The sequence below is a fragment of the Acomys russatus genome, chromosome 29, assembly GCF_903995435.1.
Source record: "Acomys russatus chromosome 29, mAcoRus1.1, whole genome shotgun sequence".
Classification (NCBI taxonomy): Eukaryota; Metazoa; Chordata; class Mammalia; order Rodentia; family Muridae; genus Acomys; species Acomys russatus.
In genome coordinates, this window is record NC_067165.1 from 27,972,219 (window position 1) to 27,995,320 (window position 23,102).

At 53.1% G+C, this 23,102-nt stretch overlaps 1 protein-coding gene across 3 annotated transcripts in view; it reads right to left on the reverse strand.

The window, feature by feature from the left end:
• Positions 1 to 21,498, reverse strand: part of Rps6ka1 (ribosomal protein S6 kinase A1) — a 43,148-nt gene extending 21,650 nt beyond the window's left edge. The window contains exons 1-6 of one of the 3 annotated variants that reach the window (XM_051171275.1): positions 21,296 to 21,498; positions 13,918 to 13,962; positions 4,617 to 4,733; positions 4,282 to 4,363; positions 1,300 to 1,380; positions 1,048 to 1,127 (exon numbers count right to left, since the gene is read on the reverse strand). In XM_051171275.1, coding sequence (XP_051027232.1) covers positions 1,048 to 1,127; positions 1,300 to 1,380; positions 4,282 to 4,363; positions 4,617 to 4,733; positions 13,918 to 13,962; positions 21,296 to 21,358 — 468 coding nt within the window. In that variant the 5' untranslated portion in view covers positions 21,359 to 21,498. Of the gene's footprint in view, positions 1 to 1,047; positions 1,128 to 1,299; positions 1,381 to 4,281; positions 4,364 to 4,616; positions 4,734 to 5,551; positions 5,684 to 7,407; positions 7,551 to 13,917; positions 13,963 to 21,295 lie in introns of those variants that run through there. The other 2 variants (XM_051171276.1, XM_051171274.1) reach the window with 2 other exon arrangements.
• Positions 21,499 to 23,102: the final 1,604 nt, after the last annotated feature.

Genomic DNA, 23,102 nt, shown 5'->3' on the forward strand with positions numbered 1-23,102 from the left:
ACACCTGTGTCCACATGTCTGTCTGTGTGCGTGTGTCTCAATATAAATACCAGTAGGGTTTTTGTTTGCTTGTTTTAAAGTGTGGATTTTTTTTCTGCCCCGGGGGTTGGGTTGGGTCTTTCCAGACTTTAGACACTCACTCTACTACGGAGTTACATCCCCAGTCTATTCCTTCTCAGTCGCTTGGGCGGGCCTTCATCTTGCAATCCACCTGCCTCAGCCTCACAAGGAGCCAAGATGGCAGGCCTCCTCTGCCACCATGCTCGGCCAAGCTTGGTTCCCTCCAAAGGCTGGATTGTAGTAATGATTCTATTTTTTAGAAATGAGGTACAGGGGCCAGGTGTGGTGGCGCACGCCTTTAATCCCAGCACTCGGGAGGCAGAGGCAGGCGGATCGACCTGAGTTCAAGGACAGCCTGGTCTACAAAGTGAGTCCAGGATGGCCAAGGCTACACAGAGAAACCCTGTCTCAAAAAACGAAGAAAAAAAAGAAAGAAAGAAATGAGGTACAGATCCTCTTGTACCAGTCTTTTATATTGCATCGTTTGTACAAATGGCGGGACAAGAACCTCGCGCCTTGTTTCCTGGGTGGGTTTGGGCTTCTTTTCCTTGGCCAGCACATCCCTTAGCGCCCTAACTCAAGCACCGAGGGATTCCCTTAGTAACCAGAAACCACAGTCATGTCAACCCACCATGAGAGAAACTCTCAGAAGAGACTTTGCCAATGGGTGGCCAGTCTTCTAGGACAGATGACATTTTTTTCTTTTTTTTTATTTGCTTTTTATTTTTTTTTTCTACAGTGTTCTGCCTGCATGTACACCTGCATACCAGAAGAGGGCAGCACCAGGTCTCATTATAGATGGTTATGAACCACCATGGGGTTGCTGGGAATTGAACTCGGGACCTTTACAAGGGCAACCAGGGCTCTTAACCTCTGAGCCATCTCTCCAGCCCAAGATGACATTTCTTGACTGCCAAACAGAACTGGGAAGTTACAGGCCTAGACTACCCTGAAAGTGTTCCTCACAAGGCTATGACGCCAGCTTACCTCCTTTGACAGTCGCGTGAACAGGTCACCACCGCGCAGGAAGTCCAGAATAAGATAGAGCTTGCCCTCAGTCTGGAAGGCTAAGAGAGGAGAGGAGCCAAGGCAATGTCAGCTGGGGCTGTGACCAGTGCCTCCTGGTCCCTTGGCCTGGCCCATGAGAGGTGGGACAAAGGACAGAGGGAGGTAGCTGGCCATAGGTAAGGGTGGACACTGAGGAGATGGGTGGCCCCGGGGCAGGGGCTGGGGTCTCACCATAGTGTAACTTCACAACGAACGGGTGGTTCACATCAGCCAGGATGTCTCTCTCCATCTTGGTCCGAACACGGTCGCGCACTGGCCAGAAAACGGAAGTCACCGAAACATACCCAATGGACGCAGGCCTCTCCCCAAAGCCCAACTCCAGGTGCCGCTTCCCAGTCGTTCCCCCAAGTCCATGCTCCCAAGGCTCCGTCACCCGTGGGGGTACTCAGTTCTCCCCTCCCCATAGCTTTTTTTTTTTTTGGTTTTTTGAAACAGGGTTTCTGTGTAGCCTTGGCTGTCCTAGACTCACTTTATAGAGCAGGCTGGCCTCAAACTCACAGCAATCCACCTGCCTCTGCCTCCCAAGTGCTGGGATTAAAGACATGAGCCACCACGTCCGGCTCCCCACAGCTCCTGAGCTCCTCATGAGGTCCAGGCAGCATCCTGGTGTCTTGCCCGGTTGTCTAGCCTTGCCTTCCACCGCGCCCATTAGCCACCGAGCACCCGGTACCCAAGGGTGCCCTATTTTCTGAGGTCCCCAGACTTTGACTCTGCACCTCCTTTAGTAGACCTTCACCAACTCCTTTCCCGTCTCCCATAAGAATTCCTAAATTCCAGCCAGGCGTGGTGGCGCACGCCTTTAATCCCAGCACTCCGGAGGCAGAGGCAGGCGGATCACTGTGAGTTCGAGGCCAGCCTGGTCTACAAAGTGAGCCCAGGATGGCCAAGGCTACACAGAGCAACCCTGTCTCGAAAAACCAAAAAAAAAAAAAAAAAAAAAAAAAAAAAAAGAATTCCTAAATTCAATATTAAGGGAAGTTCAGAGCATAAAAAGGCACGAGAGAGCCAGATATGGTGGCCCAAACCTTTAATTCCAGTACTCGGGAGGCAGAGGCAGGCGGATCAATGTGAGTTCAAGGCTAGCCTGGTCTACAAAGTGAGCCCAGGGCAGCCAAGGCTACACAGAGAAACCGTGCCTCAAAAACCAAAAATAAAAATATAAATAAATAAGCAGGGCATGGTAGTGCATGCCTGTAATCCCAGCACTTGGGAGGCAGAGGCAGGTGAATCGCTGTGAGTTCAAGGCCAGCCTGGTCTACAAAGTGACTCCAGGACAGCCAAGGCTAACACAGAGAGACCCTTTCTAGAAAAACCAATAAGTAAATAAATAAACAAAGTAAGTCCTAAATTCACTATTAACATGTAATTCTTAACTGGGCGTGGTGATGCACACCTTTAATCCCAGCACTCAGGAGGCAGAGGCAGGTGGATCACTGTGAGCTCAAGGCCAGCCTGGTCTACAAAGTGAGTCCAGGACAGCCCAGGCTTCACACAGAGAAAACCGGTATTGAAGGAAAAAAAAAAAAAAAAAAAAAATAGCCAGGCTAATTTTGAGCACTGACAGGCTTTTGACTGACTGGGTTTCTACTTTTCAGGTGAGGCAAGAACCCCTGGGCTCCCAGAATGCTGGTGCTTCCCTGTCACAGCACTTCCTTTTTTTTTTTTTCCTATTTTGTTTTAATTCATGTATTTCTGTCACTAAATGTGCCAGGGGCCATGCTGCAATTAACTAGACCAGCCACTTTCAAACACACCTTGTATTTCCAGCCACCTGAAGACGGTTCCTCCTTCCTGGGGCAGTTCTTACTTTACCATCTTGTTGTAGTAAATTACTAACAGCCCTCAAGGTCCTGCACTTACTCCCCAGAGTGTCCCACAGACGCCTTGTCTGACTTCTTTGAATCCATAGCCTATCCCTTAACTCCTTGGCCTGGATGTCCATGCATACAAGCTTGGTACTACTATATGCCACTGCAAGGCCATTTTAAGACTTTCCCATAACAACTGAGCTGTAATCTGAATAAATTAATAAAATAAAATAAAAAAAAGACTCTTCCACCCAGTCCATGAGCCCCTTATACAAGAGATCTTATCTTTTCATTTTTCTCCTCCCCTGTGGCCCATCCTGAGGGATGATCCTACTGTCAGCCTGCACTAAAGCTACTGCCATCCAGCAGATAGCCCTTGGTCGGCCAAGGACGGACCGGGCCTTAAGGCTGACCCATTCTTTCTCCATGTCACAACTGCAGCCAAGGCTGAGCTTGGGCTCCCAGACCAATCAGAATCAATAACTGACCCTCAGCCAACTGCTAACCACCCTCAAACACATTCCAACTCCCCAGAATTCTTGACTTTGGCTTGGGGTGGGGGCGGGGCTGACCTTGTCAGCCACTTTTGTGGCCCTTCCCTCAACTCGTCTTCTTTTATGGGTCCCCAGCTTCTACACCTCTGGGGTTCCACCTCTTTTTTCATGCCATTCTTCTTTTTTTTTCATGGCATTCTTATTTATTTGTTTTTTTGGTTTTTCGAGCCAGGGTTTCTCTGTGTAGCCTTGGCTATCCTGGACTTGCTTTGTAGACCAGGCTGGCCTCGAACTCACAGAGATCCGCCTGCCTCTGCCTCCTGAGTGCTGGGACTAAAGGTGTGCGCCACCATGCCTGGCTCTCTCATGCCTTCTTTTTTTTTTTTTTTTTTTTTTTAAGATTTATTCATTTATTATGTATACAGATTTCATTATAGATGGTTGTGAGCCACCATGTGGGTGCTGGGAACTGAACTCACGACCTTTGGAAGAGCAGTCAGTGCTCTGAGCCATCTCTCCAGCCCTCTCATGCCTTCTTATGTTCTGGACTTCCCTTAGACCTTCCAGGCATCCTGAAACAGTTCTGCTGATAAAGCCCTCTTGCCCAACCACAGGATTCCCAAGTCTCCCACCCTCAGGCATTCTGCACCTCACTACTTCCTTCTAGGCCTTTCCTTGGTTTTGGAGGAGTAGGGAGGGGCAAGGGTAGCTGAGGGTACGCTTGCTTTCCATCTCTGCCTCAGAGACTCCTGAAACCAGAGGCACCTCCCTCACCGGCTGCACAAGCCTGTGGCCTGGGCTTTTCCCTCCGCCTAAGGCCCAGCTTCGGTTCTGACCAGGGAAGTACTCACCTTTTAATGTGGCTTTCTTTAACACTTTCATGGCATATAGGTGCCCGCTGTCAGGCTGGGTGACCTTGCGTACCAGGAAAACCTGAGGAGGCAGAGAGCAGGAAAACCCAGGGAGGTGGGAGGTGACTGACCCAGCTGGCTCCCCACCCGCTGACCTCTAAATACCTCTAGATGCCCTAGAACCCCCCAAGATGACTTAGCTCTCCTTGGGTATCAAAGTGACCTCTCACCCTTGCCCTCTGACCCCTTGGTGGACTCCAAGGTAACCGCCCCCCCCCCACACCCCACCTCAGACCGACCTTGCGATGCCCTCCCAATAAGGGACTCTTACTTACTTTGCCAAAGGATCCCTGGCCCAGAACCTTGAGGAGTTCAAAATGGGATGGGTCAGCCTTCTCGGAGCCAGCCTTGACGTGGTGTGTGATGGAGATCTCCTTGAGGATGCCCTCATCCTGACAGAGGGACAGAGCTGGTAGGTGTGGGTCTTTCTGTAGGTGTGGGGCCCTTCTCGGGCAACACGGCAGACAGCTTATCCAAGCCATCCACCACCAGATCAGAAGAGGCCCCAACAGACTGCACTCCCTCAAGAGCTGTGAGGCTCACAGGTGCCAACAGTGTCTCAAAGGCCAACTACCAGAAGCGCCAACTCAGGTGAGGCCCTGTTCCTGTGCTGTGGATGCTCTGGCCTGTTCAGACCCAAAGAACAGTACAGACATGGCCAGGATGAGTTGACCCAAGCCTTGGGTCTGGTGTAGGCACCTTACTCAGGCCGGCCCTTAAGGTTCCCCTCCCCCAACTGTTTGGGTTTTGCCACAATAGGAAGTAAGGTTTGAGCTCATAATGGGGAGGTATAGCTGGGCCTTTTTTGCTAGTCAGGATGAGATGAGACAAGTCCTCTGGTTGTATGGATAAGGCTGAGGTACACAGGGACCCAAGAGTCAACCAGACACTCTCAAACCATTCAGTGTCCACCGGGAGCAAATGAGGGTTAAGGCCCAAGACCCTACACTCATTCAGACACCCTGTGATAAGCATCTAGGAGCCTCTGCGGCTCACTACTGTTATAGGCCCTCCATGGCCCTCTAATCTGCCAGTCTCTCCCCAAAGCACTAAGATGCTTCCTTACTTCCCCAGAAAGCAAGTCTGGGCAAGGTCCAGTCATCTAGCGGGGCCAGGAAGAGTCCAAAGCTAACTTAGGCCAAACTGGCTGCCCAAACACCTGTTCCAGGGGCTACTGCCAAGTCAGGACCAGACATCCGGGCACACTTACCGAGTCCTGCTGGGGACCAGAGCCAGGGCCAGGGCCAGGCAGAGTCTGGCCGATCCTGGACCGTTGCTTCCTGAGCAGCCAGGGGAGCAGGGCCCTGAGCCGCAGACGGGGCAGCTTGGGGTCCTGCTCCATCCGCCCAAGGCACCATGGCAAGGGTAGGCAACAACCCACCGGGGCTGCTGAGGAGGTGGCTGGGCCCAAGGCGGATGTGCAGGGTGAGGGCGCAGGGGGGGCTGGGCCAGGCTCAAGACAGCCAATCACACAGGGGCTGTGGTTTGCCAGCTCCAGGCTTCCACCCTCCCTCTGTTCCCTTCTCTCTTCCCCCACTCCCCGGTGCCTGAGGTTGGCCCTCTGGCCCTCCCCTGCATCCTCCTCCCTGTGGGTCTACAAACAGAAAGCCCTCTATCAACCCAGCTGCTGAGAAGATAGGTCCTAGAACAGCAGGGACCTGACAAGGTGCCCAGTAGGCAGAGACAGGTATCTAGCATGTAGCGGCAGACGAGGACACCCATCAGGCAGGGGCGGGAAGACATACAACGTGTTCTTGTACATAACATACACACACTCATCAAACAGGAAAGAAGGCATAATATAAGGACATATCTAGCTGCAGCCGGCATGAGATAGACAGACTGCGACCATTACCCGGGGAGATGGACACAGACAGGCACACATACTTAACAGAGATGCATGGGAGAACCATACTTGGGGGCAAAGGCAAGAACACGCATCCACTATACAGGAGGTAACCCGTGACTACGAGTGACAGACTCAACTGAACATGCAGAGACAGAATGGAACCAAATCCAGCACACCAAGGCAGAAGGAGCCGCCACTCAGTGTTTATCATGTACCCAATTCTCAAAGACAGACGCTTATCAACTGGGGACAGGGTCTAGAACCCAACGCGCGCGCACGAGAGAGAGAGAGAGACAGACAGACAGACAGACAGACACACACACACACACACACACACACACACACACACACACGGCTGGCAGCAGAGAGCCAGGCAGAATTTGAGACCTCCACAGAATGACAGGCATCCAGGGCGCACCCAGACAGGCAGCAGGGCAGGGATCCCCAGGAAAGGACAACGTGAGGAGCTGTGGGTCCTCTCTTGCGTGCTCAGGGTAGGGAGAGACAAGAGGGAAGATAAGATGCCGGCCCCAGTATCCAGCGGCACCGGGTCAATGGTCAATCCCATCTCTGAGGTCTTCCAAAACTTTGCTAGGTAACCCCCAGGACTGAGGGAGAGGCTGAGAGAACCATCTCTTAAGTGTACTCCGATCCAACTATTCCCCAAGCTCCATAACTCCTCTTGGAGAACAGGAAACTGTAGCTCAGGTTTAAGACAAGCCAATGACGGAGGTGTCCTGAGCCAAGTCCCGCCTCGGGGTCCTGTGTAACTATAGTCAGCAGCCTCAAGTGCCAGGAAAGGGTGGGCAGGTAAGTCAGCCAGAGCCCACTTCCTGCCCTTCTAAGCCCGCCCTCTCTCAAGTCCTAAAGGCAGCCTGGGAAGTCCCATCCAAGTTCTCACTCTCACAGACACAAAGGGTCTCCACAGCGCCATCAAGCCCCAGAATGCCGCAGGTTAGCAGGTCCCCACAGAGTGATCTGGTGGGACAGGCAGAAGGCATGGCTCAGAGAGTGACTGTGGTTAGGCCAAGGCCACACAGTAATTCCTGCTCACCTTGCCCTCAGATCAGCTCTTTTAACTCCTGCCTGAGAAGGCCCAAGGGGGGTGGGGGAGGGGGAGCAGATGTAGCTCCCCGGAAACTCCTCTGCCAATCCTATTCTGTGCCCGGAGTCCACAGTGACAGACATTTCTGGAGACACATTACCCTTTTCCTCACCTTTCTGGGGCAGAAGCCAGAGTCTCTTTCAGCCCTGGGGAACTCTGCTGGGGTCTGCATAGTGGGGCTCAAGCTGGTGGCCAAAGGGGCCCGTTAATTCCTACAACTTCTGCTTTTTTTTTTTTTTTTTAGCCTTCTTAGCCCAGAAGGCAGGGTCTCCGGCTCCCCTCCTTCTCACTTCCCTCTCGGCAGGAAGGAGGAACTTAAGATGGGTTAGGTTCCCCTGCTAAGGAGGGAGACACTACAGACCCTCAAGCTAGGACCCGGGGAGACCCCAAAGGTCCATCCTTTCATCTCCCGATCCTCCAAGCAGGGAAGACAGGAATGCAGGACCCAAGTCACAAGGTGATGAGATGCCCACGCAATAGGCATTCAGGACTTAAAAATACATGTTCCGGTTCCCCCACCCCACCCCCACTCCCTCACCCCCAAGAACATATGGGACAGAAATCTGTAAGGCCAAGTCTGGCCTTACCCAGCCTGGAGCATAGCCACCCCTCCCCCCAGAGATCAGGCAGCACCCTGCCTGCTCCCATTTCTCTTCAGACACACTACTCCTAAGGCATGGGACAGATAAGAAGTCAGAAGAAGAAGATAGAAGAAGAAGAAGAAGAATGGGGCCACTGCGGGCAGGAGTGGACCCGGCCCATCCCTTCCCCCTATGGGGGGGCTTCACCTTCTCAGACACGTCACACCCATAGGAACTAACAGATGCGCTCAGGCTGATGATCGGAAACAACTTTCTAGAAAGCCGGGTGTAGAAACACATGCGCCCCGCCCCCTCCCCCCACGACACTGCATTTCCCTTTCGCTGTGCTCGCTGCAGGGCTCTGATAACGGCCTGAGGAATTGTGCAAGATGCCTCCCCGAGACCAAAGCTCTCTCACAGTTTCTGCAGGCAGGCAGGCAGGCAGGCAGGCAGGGGCAGCTTGCCCAAAGATTTACCACCAAGTATCTATGCCAGGCTTCCCCCAAGCCGCCAGTCCCATAAACAGGGAAAGGAGCGCTGTGGTTAGCATGGTACCAGAAGGGCCAGGAAGGAGGAAATGGTCTCAGAGCTGCCTTTGCTGAACCAGGTGAGGACGTGAAGTCTCGGATGGGGATGGAGCGGAGGAGGACAGACATCAGCTCACACTCTTGGGCCCTGGTCCTGTTCTGTGTCCATCTCCTCCACAGAGCAGCAGGAACAGTGGCCCAGAGCCATACCTAATCCCTGTCCTGTGGGATCTCTGGGCCTCTGGCTACAGTCAGGGCCACTAGTCAGTTGCTGACCCTCATAGCCACTAACACTCCCTTTCCCGGCTGGCAGAAATCTGCAGGGCCTTCCAGGTGTGCCTCCTAGCATGCCTCTGGACAGGCTAGCTGTGCCTAGACATCCTAAGGAGGGAGGGGGAGGGCTGGTCCCAGGTCCCAGGTTCTGGGTCAGGCCAGGGAAGAAGCGATAAGAACTGAGCTTCCTGTCACATGGGTGTTTAACCACACGGTCACTCTTTCCTTCAGCCTTAGCCGATGCAGATCCACCAGGCCTGGGCTTGGCATAGCTGCCGAGGAAGCATCATTTTTCAATTTCGGTGATAAGGAACCAGGACTCAGAAAGAAAGTGACAAGCCCAAGGCCATGTGGATGGCACAGGGGATGGCTAAGAGTTAAACTAAAACAAAACAAAACCCTGCTCTTGTAGGAAAAACCAAAACTTTTCCACATTTCACCACTGACCTCCACCCCCCCCCCCCCCCCCCCCCATCCCCGACACCTCCAGCAAGGCTTTCCAGCAAGCATTAGACAAGGGTGTCTCTGCTTTGGACATGGCTGACGGCTTCTGGCTGTGGCTTCATCCATTCGGTAGACAGACACTAGGAGGTTCACAAACTAAGGCTGGCTTGGGTCTTATCCTCAGGTAGCTCCAAAAAGAAATACTTGGCAACAAAACACAACTGTCCTGCCACACAGGGCTGTCAAGGGTGAGGTCCAGGAAGACTTTCTGCATGAGACAGTCCAGCTGGGCCTTGCGGATGAACAGGTATTGGCTGGACAGAAAGGGACTTTAAAAAAAAAAAAAAAAAAAGAGTGCACGCTGAGAGACAGCACGCTGCGCGAGGCACTTGGGAAGCCAGGTGCTCCCAGGCAAAGTGTCTTTACCTCAGTATCAGCCTCTCTCCTGCTAAGATGAAGGCTCAAACCATCCCCCTTGGAAGGATGTCTCTAGAAGCCGAACGAGGCATCGTAAACAAAACCTTTCTCTAGCCAGACCACAGGCTCTCCCTCCCCAGGGCAGGCTGAAGGAAGAGAGCCCAGGCACACATCCCAGGTGCTAAGCAGGCAGTTGGGCCAGTTACAGTTCATCCAAAAGAAGCTTCCCTCAATACCTGAGGCTCCCCATAGTCCAGAGTCACATCCTGCCCGGGCTCCAGGGCCAGGGGAACACAAGGGATCCGGAGGGATCAGGGTTTCATAAACAGGAAGAGAAGAGGGGAGGCGGGAGACACTCTGCTCTCAAAATAGACCTGCAGCACTTCAAAGGGGTCCCGCTCCGGAGATGGCCAGAGGAGGGGCCTGGGCTGCCTAGTCTACTCCCAGGAGGGGATAGCAAGCGTTGGAAAAGCCCTCATGTTCCTGAGGGTACCCCAAGAGTGCTTGCCCCACACCACCAACACTAAACCCCAATTAACACTGTGCACAAACCTTGTTGGATACTTTAGTTTGTACACAGTGCACCATTCTCTCTTCCAGGCGGCCCTAAGAGTTAGGGTCCCTTCTTTGTTTTGTATCAAGGCCTTGGTATATAGCCTTAGCTGGCCTGAAACTCGCTATGCAGACCAGGCTGGCCTAGAACTCACAGCTCCGTACCTGCCTCGGCCTCTAAGTGCTGTGATTTGGGGCCCTGTGCCACCATGGCCAGCCAGATAGGCTCTTCTGCATTCATAGGTAGGCTCTCTTCCGCCCTTTGAAGGAATGCTTGCTCCAGGCTGGGCAAACAAGCTACAGGAACAGAACTCAGATTGCCTGGCTCCACCCCTGCCTCACTTCCGCCTGGGAGGCCCGCCTCTATCTCCCACTACTCAAAGGCCAGGCAAATGCCAACTACGGGGGGGGGGGGGGGGGGGGGTAACCAGTGCTTCAGAGCCCACCCAATCTTCCTTCACCTGCCACACACAACAGAGACCACCTGCCTGATTCATACTCACCCAAGGGCTCAGATGACACTGGCTGAGGCTGAGGATGTGCTCGTGTCACTAAGCACTCTATTGAGAGGGATGCGGGAGCCCAGAGGGTGTTACATGTAGTTCCTATGTGCCCATGACCATGTTATTTCCCCATCTTAGCACCAACCACAGTTTTCCAGTCTCCACCCTCCCTCAGTCCACTACACAACAATGAGGTCCTGCAGCAGGTTGAGCGCCCCCTAGTGTACAAAGCCCAGAAATGGCCACTGAGCATCCCTGAGTCACCAGTCAGGGATGGGTTTGTACTCAGGGCTAGCACCTGGGGTGGTAGATACCCACTGCTCTTCCTCTTCCACACTCAGGGGTCCCCAGCCAGGGAGGAATGTGGCTCTGGTCAAATAAGGCTTGACCCTCATCACTGTGTGACATAAAGCTTCAATTTTCTCATCTAGAAAAATGCTGTTCTGCCCCTGGAAACAGTACTCAGGGGTGGAGAGATGGCTCCTTGGTTAAGAGCACTGACTTGCTCTTCCTGAGGACCCAGGTTCGATTCCCAGCCACTAACAAGCATCTCTAATTCCAGTTCCAGAGGATTTGGCGCCCTCTTCTGGCCTCCTCAGGCACTACACACATGTGAGGCACAGATATACACAAAAGCAAGGCATCTATCTGTACACATGAAATAAAAATAAATAAATAAAACCATTGCATAAAGCTTCTAGTTTGATGACGGGCACGGCTCAGCTTTTCCCACCGTGTGACATCTGACAGCCCCAAGTCTCACCATCTCCAGCCTTGGCCCCCTTCTTGCCACAGAACCCTCCACCTCAGTGCAGGAGCCACAGGCTGTAGAATGAACCGAGGTTCCTATGTGGACAAGCTCTCTCTCCCAGCGTGCCTCTCTTTTGGTTTGGTTTTGACCCAGCGTGCCTCTCTTTTGCTTTGGTTTTGAGACAGTCTCATGTAGCCCAGGCTAGTCTAAAACTCACTATGTCCCTGAGGTTGATTCTGAACTCCTGATTCTCCTGTTTCTGACTCCCAAGTACTGGGTTTACAGCCTGCACCACCAGGCCTGGCCCCTTGGACTTGAGCTATCAGGCTGAGCTCACTTCTAGTTCTCCAAAACTTCTACTGTGACCCCCTTGGTAAGACCTTCAAACCTAAGATCCGAATGCCTGGATCTCCACTGGAGACACCATGACTCCCCCACCCCCTTTTTGTTTTTCGAGACAGGGTTTCTCTGTGTAGCCTTGGCTGTCCTGGGCTCACATTTTAGATCAGGCTGGCCTTAAACCTACAATGATCCACCCACCTCTGCCTCCTGAGTGCTGGGATTACAGGTGTGGGCCACCACGCTTGGCTTCTTTTAGTTTTTCTTTCTTTCTTTCTTTCTTTCTTTCTTTTAAAGATGTATTTATTTATCATATACACAGTGTTTTGTCTGCATGTACACCAGAAGAGGGCCTCAGATCTTATCATAGATGGTTGTGAGCCACCATGTGGCTGCTGGGAATTGAACTCAGGACCTCTGGAAGAGCAGGCAGTGCTCTTAACCTCTGAGCCATCTCTCCAGCCCTTCTTTTAGTTTTTCTTTTCTTTCTTTTTTTTTTTTTTTTTTTTTTTTTTTTTTTTGGTTTTTCGAGAGAAAGTTTCTCTGTGTAGCCTTGGCTGTCCTAGACTCACTTTGTAGACCAGGCTGGCCTCGAACTCACAGCGATCCACCTGCCTCTGCCTCCCAAGTGCTGGGATTAAAGGCGTGTGCCACCACGCCCGGCTCTTCTTTTAGTTTTTCAAGACAGAGTTTCTCTGTATAGCCCTTGCTGTCCTGGAACTCTGTAGACCAGGCTGGCCACAAACTCACAGAGAGCCACCTGCCTCTGCCTCCCAAGTGCTGGGATTAAAGTTGTGTGCCACCACAGCCTAGCTTCTCCCTCATTTTATTACTAGGAAACTAAGGGCAGCTCTTTAGTGGGATGAATTGCCAGACATGGTGAGAGATAATGAAGGTCCCAAGCTATCTGGCTTATAGGCCCCCATGGCTCTGTTGCTACAGTGCCCAACAGCAGGAGGCCCCTACTTTCCTCACACAGCCCCACCACACCCAGCTCAGCTACCTTATCTTAGGAACCTAAGTCAATGTAAACATCAGGACTAAGCCTGGCCCCAAATCAAAGGTCGTACTTACAGCTAGGCTGACCCAGGCCTAGAAGGCAGGGCAATGGGCAGGAAGTAGAACAGAGCAATGTGCCAGGGCAGTCCCTCGTGTGCCAGGCGGTTGCTACCTCGTCTACCCTTCACTCCAGTCCCGTGGGAAAGGCCTGAATCCCCACTTACAGATGAGGACTGACACCTAAGTGCTTTCTGGGTGCGGTGGGGTGGCCTGGAATCTAGGTTTGCAGAGACCCTGCCCAGAGGGCTTTCAAAGCCCATCAGCAACCACTATCAGAGGACAAGGTACCCAACTTGTGACATGGGAGCTTTTGGCTATGCATCAAACCAGCAAGGGACACTGGTGAGATGGCTCAGCAGGTGAAGGAGGTTGCTGCTACACTTGACAGAAGGAGAGAACTGACTTCAGCAAGCTGTCCTCCGACTTCCACACATGGGTGCGTACATACACACAAGAGCGCATGCAAAATTATTAAACAAAGGTGCGTGTGTGTGTGTGTGTGTGTGTGTACGTACATACATACATACATATATAATGAGGGGGGGCTGGCATGGCAGTGTACACCTTTAATCCCAGCACTTGGGAAACCAAGGCAAGTGGGTCTCTGAGTTTGAGGCCAACTGGAGTTACATGCCAAGACCCTGTCTAAAAACATAAATATAAATTAGTTAAAGGCTATATAGGAAAGTACCCTGGGGAAGCAGAGACAGTTGGGACAAATAACCATACCTTGTTTTGGGAGCTGAGAGTCCCAAGAAGTCACCCAGGGCATGGTTAGGACAGAAAAGCCACCAGGTACAGGCTCAAATGTTCCCAAGCCCTTGCCTCACCCAGTCCCACCACGGAGATCAGCATCCTTACCCCAACCTCTCCAATCACTCCTCAGGCCCAAGCTCTAACGAGTACACAAACCCTGGAAGTGCTGCAGCCTGGGCCACAGATAACCAGAACTCCTGGACCCTGTACCTGTTCCTGGCCCTCTCTGGGCCACCGTACCCACCCTCACCTTTGAGATAGGAAAGCTGAAACCAGCGGGGGCCCTGTCCAAGCACAGAGACAGAATCAGAGGAAGAGAAGCTACCCTACCCCAAGGCCAGCGCCTTCAGAGGCAGGTGATGGGAGAGACACACTCTCTCCTCTCCGGCCGCGACTACACTCTCGGTCTCTAGTCCTCACCTTGGACGGCTGAAGTCCAGCTTCGTCCCCCGAGGCCTGTCCATTCTGGAAGAGAGAAACAAAATGAGGGGGGGCGATGTCACAACTGGCCTGGAGGGAGAGAGATGCACCCTCGGACACTCCATCCTTGGCTGCTCCCAATAGCCCGGGAGGCCGTAGCGACCAGTCATTTCTACGTGGGTTTCCATCTTTGCTTCACTGTGCAAGAATCAAGGCCTCTGGCAACAGCCCCTCCCAACCCATCTTCCCTCTGTCTACCAAACACCCCATCATCTTCAGGGTCTCAGCTTAAATAGTACCTCTTCCCGGGGAGAAGGAAGGGGCACACACAGGCAACAAGCTCTGCCACGGCAGATTGTGCAGTCTTCTGCCAACTAAGCATGACAGGCCTCAGTTTCCCAATCTGGGACAGAGCCCCCCCTAACTTCCCAAAACTGCTCTAAGGATGGAAGAAGACAAAGTTGGGGGTGGGTGGGTGTCCCTCCTGGTGGCTTCCGTGGCCCTGCCCTACTGCCACACCTTTGCATTTCTCCACTGTACCACTGGCCACATAAGAGATGCCACATGAGTTCTGGTACTAAGCACTGCTCTGCAGAATACCTGTCACGTGCCAAGGCTGGGCTCCCTGCCTCACATCTGTGGCACCGTTTAGCCTTTCTGACAGCCCTGGGAGCTAGGCCCTGGCTCTGTAGGTAGAGGAGACCCCTCAGGGTTCAGAGGGGACTCATGACAGAGCCCTCACACAACTGAAAAGCAGCGATCTGACATGTGCCCCCGCCCCAAATATAGGAACTGATCAGGAAAAGCCTGCTGCGGAGTGGCCTACACCTCAGCTGGGGAACTACCTGCAGAGAGAGGAAGGTGCAAGGCCCACCTCTGGGCTCCCCTGTCTCTTCCTGACTTTACCCTAGACAGAAACGACAGATGCTGTGGTGCGCCATCGCTGGTATCTCTACTCCTGTGAGGTTAGAAACCCACCTGAGGAGGCAGTCCCTACCCCTCCTGGCACAGAGTGAGTACAGTGAGACAGACAGGAGGTTCCCAAAGGCAGGGACTTTGGAGCTGCAAGTCAGGTCCATAGGGCAGCTTTGGCCTGACTTGGCAGCAGCAGGTGCGGCTTCCTTCTACCTATTATACAATCCCCTTGCTCCCGGAGTGCCTGCCCGCTGCCTGCCAGGACACCCTTCCTGGCCCGAGCCCCATTAATGCTCCAATCCTCCCCAAGAGCCAAGTGTTATACAGGCGAGCACACACACACACACACACACACACACACACACACACACACACACACAGTGAGAAGGGGACAGGTTGGTCAGGGCCTGGCAGAGGCACTGGCTGAGTCCAGCTCGCCCAGCAGACATGTGATCACAGAGGAACTGCCCACCAGACCCTGCCCTCAAGAGGCTCTCCACATCCTCATCCTCCTCGACATCACTCCACGCAGTCACATCCCACTGAAAGCCTCACATCCTCTGTGGCTGAGATTAAGCTAGACTCACGCCCCAGCGTCTCAAAGCATGAACCCCCAAGGCCATCATCTCCAGCTGCCCAACACCAGGATTCAAATGTGGGTTCAGCGTCCGCATGACACTGAGGTCATTTTACTTTTCACAGCTCAGTCTCCTCACCTGTAAAATGGGAATAAAAATTATATATTTCATGGGCAGCTGCTAAAGCCAGTGAAATCAAGCCCGTAAGGACACACACCTGGCCTGTGACTGGCCCAGAAGCAGTAGCCATTATTATTAGTGTGAGCCCCACCCGGTTCCTGGTGCTTTATTAACTCGTACACGATTATTTGTCTTCTGTCCTGCTAAAGTAGTAAGCCAGACAACATTTGCCACAAGTGGCCAGCCATGAAAACTCACACCACAGACCGGGCGTGGTGGCGCACGCCTTTAATCCCAGCACTCGGGAGGCAGAGGCAGGCGGATTTCTGTGAGTTCGAGGCCAGCCTGGTCTACAGAGTGAGTCCAGGACAGCCAGGGCTACACAGAGAAGCCCTGTCTCAAAAAACAAACAAAACAACAAAAAAAGAAAACTCACACCACATCCACCTAAAGGGCACTTGACAAAAATGACTGAATTTTGACATTTTCATCCATTAGCATTTCAGGGCAGCCAAAACAACCCTCTTTTCGAGCTTTAAACACATGGAATGCTAGACTGACAAGATGGCGCATCCGTTTAAGGTGCTTGCCACCAAGCCTGAAGACCTGAGCTCTATTCCTGGGATGTATGAAAGGGTAGAAGAAGAGAAGTGACTTCACGAAGTTGTCCTATGGTCCCCAAATATGTGCAGCTGCATGCATGCCCACATATGCACATCATGTGCAAACACCCACAAAAATAACAATTAAAAAAAAAATCTTGCTGGGCTTGGTGGCAGCGCACGCCTCTAATCCCAGCACTCCAGAGGCAGAGGCAAGCAGATCTTTGTGAGTTGGAGGCCAGCCTTGTCTACAAAGTGAGTCCAGGACAGCTAAGGCTACACAAAGAGACCGTGTCTCGAAAAACCAAAAAAATAAAAAAATAAAAAAATAAAATAAATCTTGGTGGATCACTGTGAGTTTGAGGCCAGCCTGGTCTACAAAGCAAGTCCAGGACAGCCAAGGCTATGCAGAGAAATCCTGTCTTGAAAAAAATAAAAGAGAAAATTAGAAAGAAAAAAAATCTTTTTTTTTTTTTTAGAAAAAGATTTATTATTTATTTATTATCATGTATACAGTGCTCTGCCTGCATGTACACCTTCAGGCCAGAAGAGGGCATCAGATCACATTATAGATGGTTGTGAGCCACCATGTGGTTGCTGGGAATTGAACTCAGGATGTCTGGAAGAGCAGTCAGTGCCCTTAACCTCTGAGCCATCTCTCCAGCCCCCGGAAAAAAATCTTAAAGGTGGACCACTTCTATGCTAATCTTCTATGGACCGTTCCAGTTTTCATATGCGTCCTGTCCAAGCAAGCGCTCTTGGGCCTTCTTCGGCACTTCCACTGGATGGCCTGAGACCCTGAGCAGACCTGATCATATGATGGAGCATTTGCATGGTGGTTTAGTCTACAAGACAATCCTTCCTGCTCTTCCAGTGGGGCTGGACCACTCAAACCCCACCTCCTCTGCCCACACAGCCTCTAACTCTCCCCTCTCTCCACCGCACCCACAGCGCTGAGCACACGGTTATAACTCTGCATGGTAGAGCTAAACTGGGGTAGGGGGCCCGGCTGTGTCCTTCATCAACTCCTTAGTACTGAGCCAGCGTCCGACACAGTTTGTCAAATGAGGGGTGAAAGGTCAGCCCAGCAAAGACAGCTAGGAAGAAAGCGTAGGTTTTCGGCACTTTGTTTTTCAGCAGAGGCTCAGCATTCAAGGACTCAACAAAGCAAGCAGGTGATGGCCACAGGGGCCATAACTCAAAGCCATGTGTCTGCAAGCCCAACTGCCTGACTGAGGAGCGAAGGCATAGCTAGGGGTGTCAGGGTTGTTTGTTTGTTATCTGAGCATAATTCAGGATCCTCTCCATCAATCCTTGTTGGCTAGGATCATGGACTAGGTACCATCTTTGTGGACCCATTTCTCTAAGAGCGGACACCCCAGGTCTCTAGAGAAGTGACCCATCCTCAATAAAGGACGGAAGGGCTGCACAGGCAGGAGGGCCCCTTTGTCTGACATGTGGGACAGTGGGAAGAACACAACTGTGTAACCACAAAGCCGCAGGCTCCTGTCACATCACTTTCCAGGGCCTTAGTTTCTCCCTCTGTGCCAGGAGGCCGCATGGACCTTGTCAGCCACTGCTCTCTATGGCTTAGATCACTATGGCTTAGGATCACTGAATGAAGTCCTTGTCTGAAAAGCCTAAGGAGGTGTCCGGAACAATGGCTCAATGGTTAAGAGCCCTAGTTGCTCTTCCAAAGGACACGAGTTCAAATCCCAGCATCCATGCCACAGAGCTGCTCACAACTGCCTGTAACTCCGGCTTTCAGGGGACCCAATGCTCGCTTCTGGCCCCTGCTGACACCAACACATACGCACACACAAAAGCACACAAATAAAATAAATATTTAATAATAATAAAAAATTTAAAAACCTAGGAGGAGGTTTAGCTCAGTGGTAGAGTGCCCGCCTAGCACAAACAAGGACCTGGATAGATAGATGGATGGATGGATGGATGGATGGATGGATGGATGGGGAATGGAAGAGAGGAAGGAGGAAATAAGACAGGTTGACCAGACCCCAGGATCAGGATAAAAAGTCGGGGACAGGATAGGCCTTCTGACCTCTCAGGGCATCTCATTCTCCTCTCTTCCTCAGGAGCCCTGGTCATAAAGATGGACCCTGCTCAGAACCCGGAGTCAGAGTCCGGTCCTAACAGGTATACTGCTTTCCACCTAAGGATCTGGAAGAGCCGGGAGCAGAACAGATGGAGAAAGATTAACACGTGCCCCGCAGGCAGGAAACAGCCCCAGGAACTGGGTTCTGAGCCCAGCATTGGCTGGCCCTGTGTACTGCTGGAGCCTGGAGGGGGGGAGGAGCACGTGCCAGGACACTGCTAGCCCTCAGCCAAGGCTGGACAAGGGCCCTGCGGACTGAGAAGTGTGCCCCAACATCCGGAGCTGCTCTTGGAGTACCTGCCACCTGCACCGGTTTAAACCCAGCCCATGCCGATATTCAAGTCTCCTTTTGCTTGGTAGCAGGTACTGAGTCTTTTTGTTTGTTTGGTTTGGTTTGTTTTGGTTTGTTTTGGTTTGTTTTTTTGAGACAGGGTCTCTCTGTGTAGCCTTGACTGTCCTGGCCTTGAACTCACATCGATCCACATGCCTCTGCCTCCCAAGCGCTGGGATTAAAGGCGTGCACCACCACCACCCACCAAGTACGGAGGCGGGTCCAGGCACAGAGATCAACTCAGACACCAGCATTCATCTGTCAGTTCTGCTGTCTCGTCTGAAAATGGAGGTCATAATTTTTTTTTTTGGAGGTCGGGGGGACAGCTTTTCCAGACAGGGTTTCTCTGTATAGCCTCGGCTGTTCTGGACTTGCTTTGTAGACCAGGCTAGCCCCAAACTCACAGAGATCCTCCTGCCTCTGCCTCCCCAAGTGCTGGGATCACAGGTGTGCACCACCGCGACCAGCTGTGGGGGAAGGAGGGCCATAATTTCTAACTTAAGAAGTTATGAAAATTAAAGTAACTTAACATCGATGGATAGCAGACAATGAAGGCCCCGGCAGGACAGGGTCTGAGGGACAAAGCTCTGTTGTTCTTGGCAAGGCCGAGAAAAGCTCATACTTTGAGTTGGTTTATTTCACCTGGGTCCTGCCTCCCAGCAGCCCATTTTTGGTGATGGCAGTAGGAAGACAGGGCAATTCAAATGCCAAACCTCTTCTGCCAAATGCCCCCTTGCCAGCCCCCTTACCCGCCTCCTTCCTGGCCAGAAGCTGCCCACGATGGCGCCAGTACCTGCAGGTCAGGCGCTTGTATCACTTACATGTCATCTGCACTAAGAACAGCAAGGCCCTGTTCTCAAGCAAGAATGCTCACCCTCACTGCCCCATGGCTCCTGTTACTCAAACAATAATAGCCAGTCCACTGGCACCTCCACGGCTTGGGGGAGGGGCCACAGACAGCAGTACCCAGGGGCCCAGGAAGCAGAGCTAAAAGCTCATTTGTGGCACTGGAAAGAGAGGCCCAGACAGCCTGAAGATGGATTAAGGGCCACAGAGCACTTTGGAAGTAACAACTCAATGAAAAGAAAAATCCTCTAACCCAACCCAGGAAATTTGACAGTCTCCTCTCCCAGCATTCAGGTGCAACAGCGTGCAAACTAAGATGTTTCCGGTTTAACCTGGCGCCCGCTGAAGCTGGCCCTGGCCTCAGGACTTCCCAAAGGGAAGCAGGAAGTGTTGCCCTGGAGGAGGCCAAAGCTCCTAGGTCTCTACCCTCCCTGCTAGCCTAACACTGTGAATCTCTAAGCTAAGTCCCTCCCCAACCATATCTAGCTCTCCCAACCTTCCTTCCTCTGGAGGCCCAGGTGGCAGGGGCGTGCCCAGGCAAAGGAATACACCTCTAAGCCTTCCCTCAGGCCTCGTACCCCAGTCCTGAGGTGGGGTGGAGTGGGGGGGGGGGGCAACAGGGGCTCCATAGGGCAGTGCTCCTCACCAGGAGGGTGAGTCAGTCAGAGAAGCCCTGAACGACTGTGTAGGGCCTGTAAAAACCCCATGGCAAGGATCCCAGAACAATTTTCTCCAAATTGCGCCTTCAGGTCGTTACCTAACCCAGCCGCGCCCACCCTCCAATAGCCAGTGTAGGCCATCCCTTTAAAGGGGCAGCATGCTCTGGGGTGCCTGAAAACCTGGAGACTTCACTGTGGATCCCCCTCCCTACCTGTGGTCTTGTGAGGCAGGGCACAGGGTGACTGCCCTGAGGTCCCAAACATAGGTAAGAGTTTAAGCCAGGAGGAAAAAAAAATCATCTGGATCGCCATCTGTCTTCTGGGTACACCCTTTCTCCCCCCCTCTGCCCCCCTCCAGTTCAGGCAGCGTCTCACCTGCCTCCTCTCCAGCAGGAGAGCAGGGGAAAGTTTGAAACTTGCTGGTTCAGGACTTGACCTTGATCCCAGGGTCACAGAACACCACAAAAAGTGGCCTCCTGCATGCTGAGGGTTGGACCAGAAAGCTTTCAAAGGACAGAAGCTGCTTCTGGGGGAGACTAGGTGGTAGAAGTCACACTGCCCAAGGGCCCAGCAGGAAGTCGGACAGAGTCTCTACTCTAAAGACCATTTTCACAAGGTTTAAGGGCTTTCCCCACTCTTGGCATAATCCGAAGTAGGAAGACCCAGTGTCATTAGCTTCAGGGCAAAGGAAACATGGTTCCCACTCCGGAGGTGGTATCATCCTACATTCCGTAACTGCCAGCGGTCCAGAAGGGGGGGGTGGTCCACTAAGATCAGAAGTGGAGGAACGGAGAGAGCTCTTTGGGGAGAGGGAAGGGTGAGAAACCGGATTCCCATGATCCTTGTCTCTAGTAGAACCCCAGACATCTGACCCAAGCCTTTCCCTTCTGCACTGATTGGGGCAACTCCCACAACAACCAAAAGATGATAAGCCGGACGGGTCCTACCTAGGGTGCTTAGGGTATTAGATCTCCTGTCAGGTGGGGTTCCCTCTCCTGGCTACTGCAGGGAGGTACTGAGCATCCAGCAGAGCCGTTCCCAGCACACGCACACACCCGGAGCACAGGGGGGTGGAGCCGGTCAGTGGGCTAGAGACCTGAAGGCACCCGCGTCTACGCGGGGCTGCAGAGATGCGGCGGGCCGCCCCGCCCCTGTGCAGATCCGGGCTGGCCGGCCGCCGCCGCCGCCGGTCCCCCGCCCCTCTCACTCACCTCCGGGTCCAGCGGCACCAGCTCCATGAGCGGCCAGGGTTCCTTGAGCTGGGCGAGCGGCATCGCGCCGCCGCCGGACCGCCCGCGCTCCTCCCGGAGGCCCCGGGCTGCGCCGCCTGCCAGCCCTGGGGTCCCCGCTGCTGCACCGAGACCCCCGCACGCTCCCGAGCCCCTCGCCCTCTGGCTGGGCCGTCCGCGGCCGCCGCGGCACTCGCACTTCGGCTCCCTCCGTCACCCGGCGCCGCCGCGCCCATTGGCTACCTGCGCGGGGGGCGGGGCCTAAGTAGCCCCGCCCAGTCCCCCACGGCGCGGCATTCCCGGCGCGGACCCCCGCCCCCAACGCGCCGGGAGCTGGCCCCGCCTTCACACGAGACCCCGGCCCACTCTGGGCCCTGCCCACCAGAGACTCTGCGGGTTCCTTCTTCTCGGGCTGTGTGCCGCTTTGCAGACCTCGGCGGATCCACCTCCGTCCTGTCCGAGTAGCGTTTGGGATCTTAACCTAGATATGCCTTCTCTCTCCAGGAAGAGGAGCAGCCACCCTACATTCACATGGCATGTCCTGGGCCTGATTTCCTCCCCCCTCCCCCCCCCCCCAGGCGTGAAAGGAGCCTGGGTCGTGTGTACATCGACTCTCAGCTCGCCGAGATCGCCACCCTCCGAAAGCTTCTGCTCATCCCGGGAGACTACACTGGGGTCTCCATGTGATCCCCGTGTCTCAAGCCCGGCAGCGCCAGGACCTACAGCGCCCTCAGGGTGATTTCCTAATACGCAAATTTTTTATTTTATTTTATTATTATTATTATTATGGCTTTTTTTGAGACAGAGTTTCTCTGTGTAGCCTTGGCCATCCTGGACTCACTTTGTAGACTAGGCTGGCCTCGAACGCACAGCGATCCACCTGCCTCTGCCTCCCGAGTGGTGGGATTAAAGGCGCAATTTTTTTTTTTCCACCTCCCAGTCTGTGTTGTGCCCTGTCACTTGAGGGCGCTGGTTTCTGGCCAGGCCCCGCGTCTCTTCCGTGGCAGGCTGGATTGTGGTCTCGTTTGAGTTTGAAGAAGGCAAAGTGCACGCGTGGTAGGATCAGGATTCCCTCGGGCAAGATTTGGCCGGTACCTAAGGAGATCCTAGGGCCCAGGTGTGGTGTGGTGTGGTGTGGTGGTGTGGTGAGACTTTATCTCAGGTGAGAAAGCCCAAGGACAAGCTGGCTAGTTTATTAAAAAACCTCTTGCGAGCCAGGCTCCATTGATAATGTAATTTCTTTTCTGTTGTGTTTGCTTGGTTCTGGGTATGGAGCCCAGGCTCTGCAGGCCCGGTTGTGCTTGGTATCATGGACCTATAACTCCAGGTGGCTGCCTGTGATTTTCTTGAAACCTCACCACCTCCTAGTACACACTCTTAAGAGACATGAAGTGACTCATCCAAAGTCACACAGCAGGTCAGGAGCACACTAGTGTTTAAAAGAGTGTGGGGTGGGTCCGTGAGGTGAGTCTCACAGGTTGTGTCCTCTGACCTCCAGAAATGTGCACAGGGACAACCTTCCCCAATAAAGAGATTTAAGTGCAATACATTTTTAAAGTGGGGCTATAGTGGCACACACCTTTAATCCTAGCACTAGGGAGGCAGCCGCAGGAGGATCTCTGAGTTCAGGGCCAGCCTGGTCTACTTAGTGAGTTCCAGGCCAGCCAAAGCTACATAGAGAGAGCCTGTCTCAAACAACAACAACATAAAAACAGCAAGTGGGACCTGGAGAGATGGCTCAGTAGTTAAGAGCACTGGCTGCTCTTTCAGAGGACCTGAGCTCGATTCC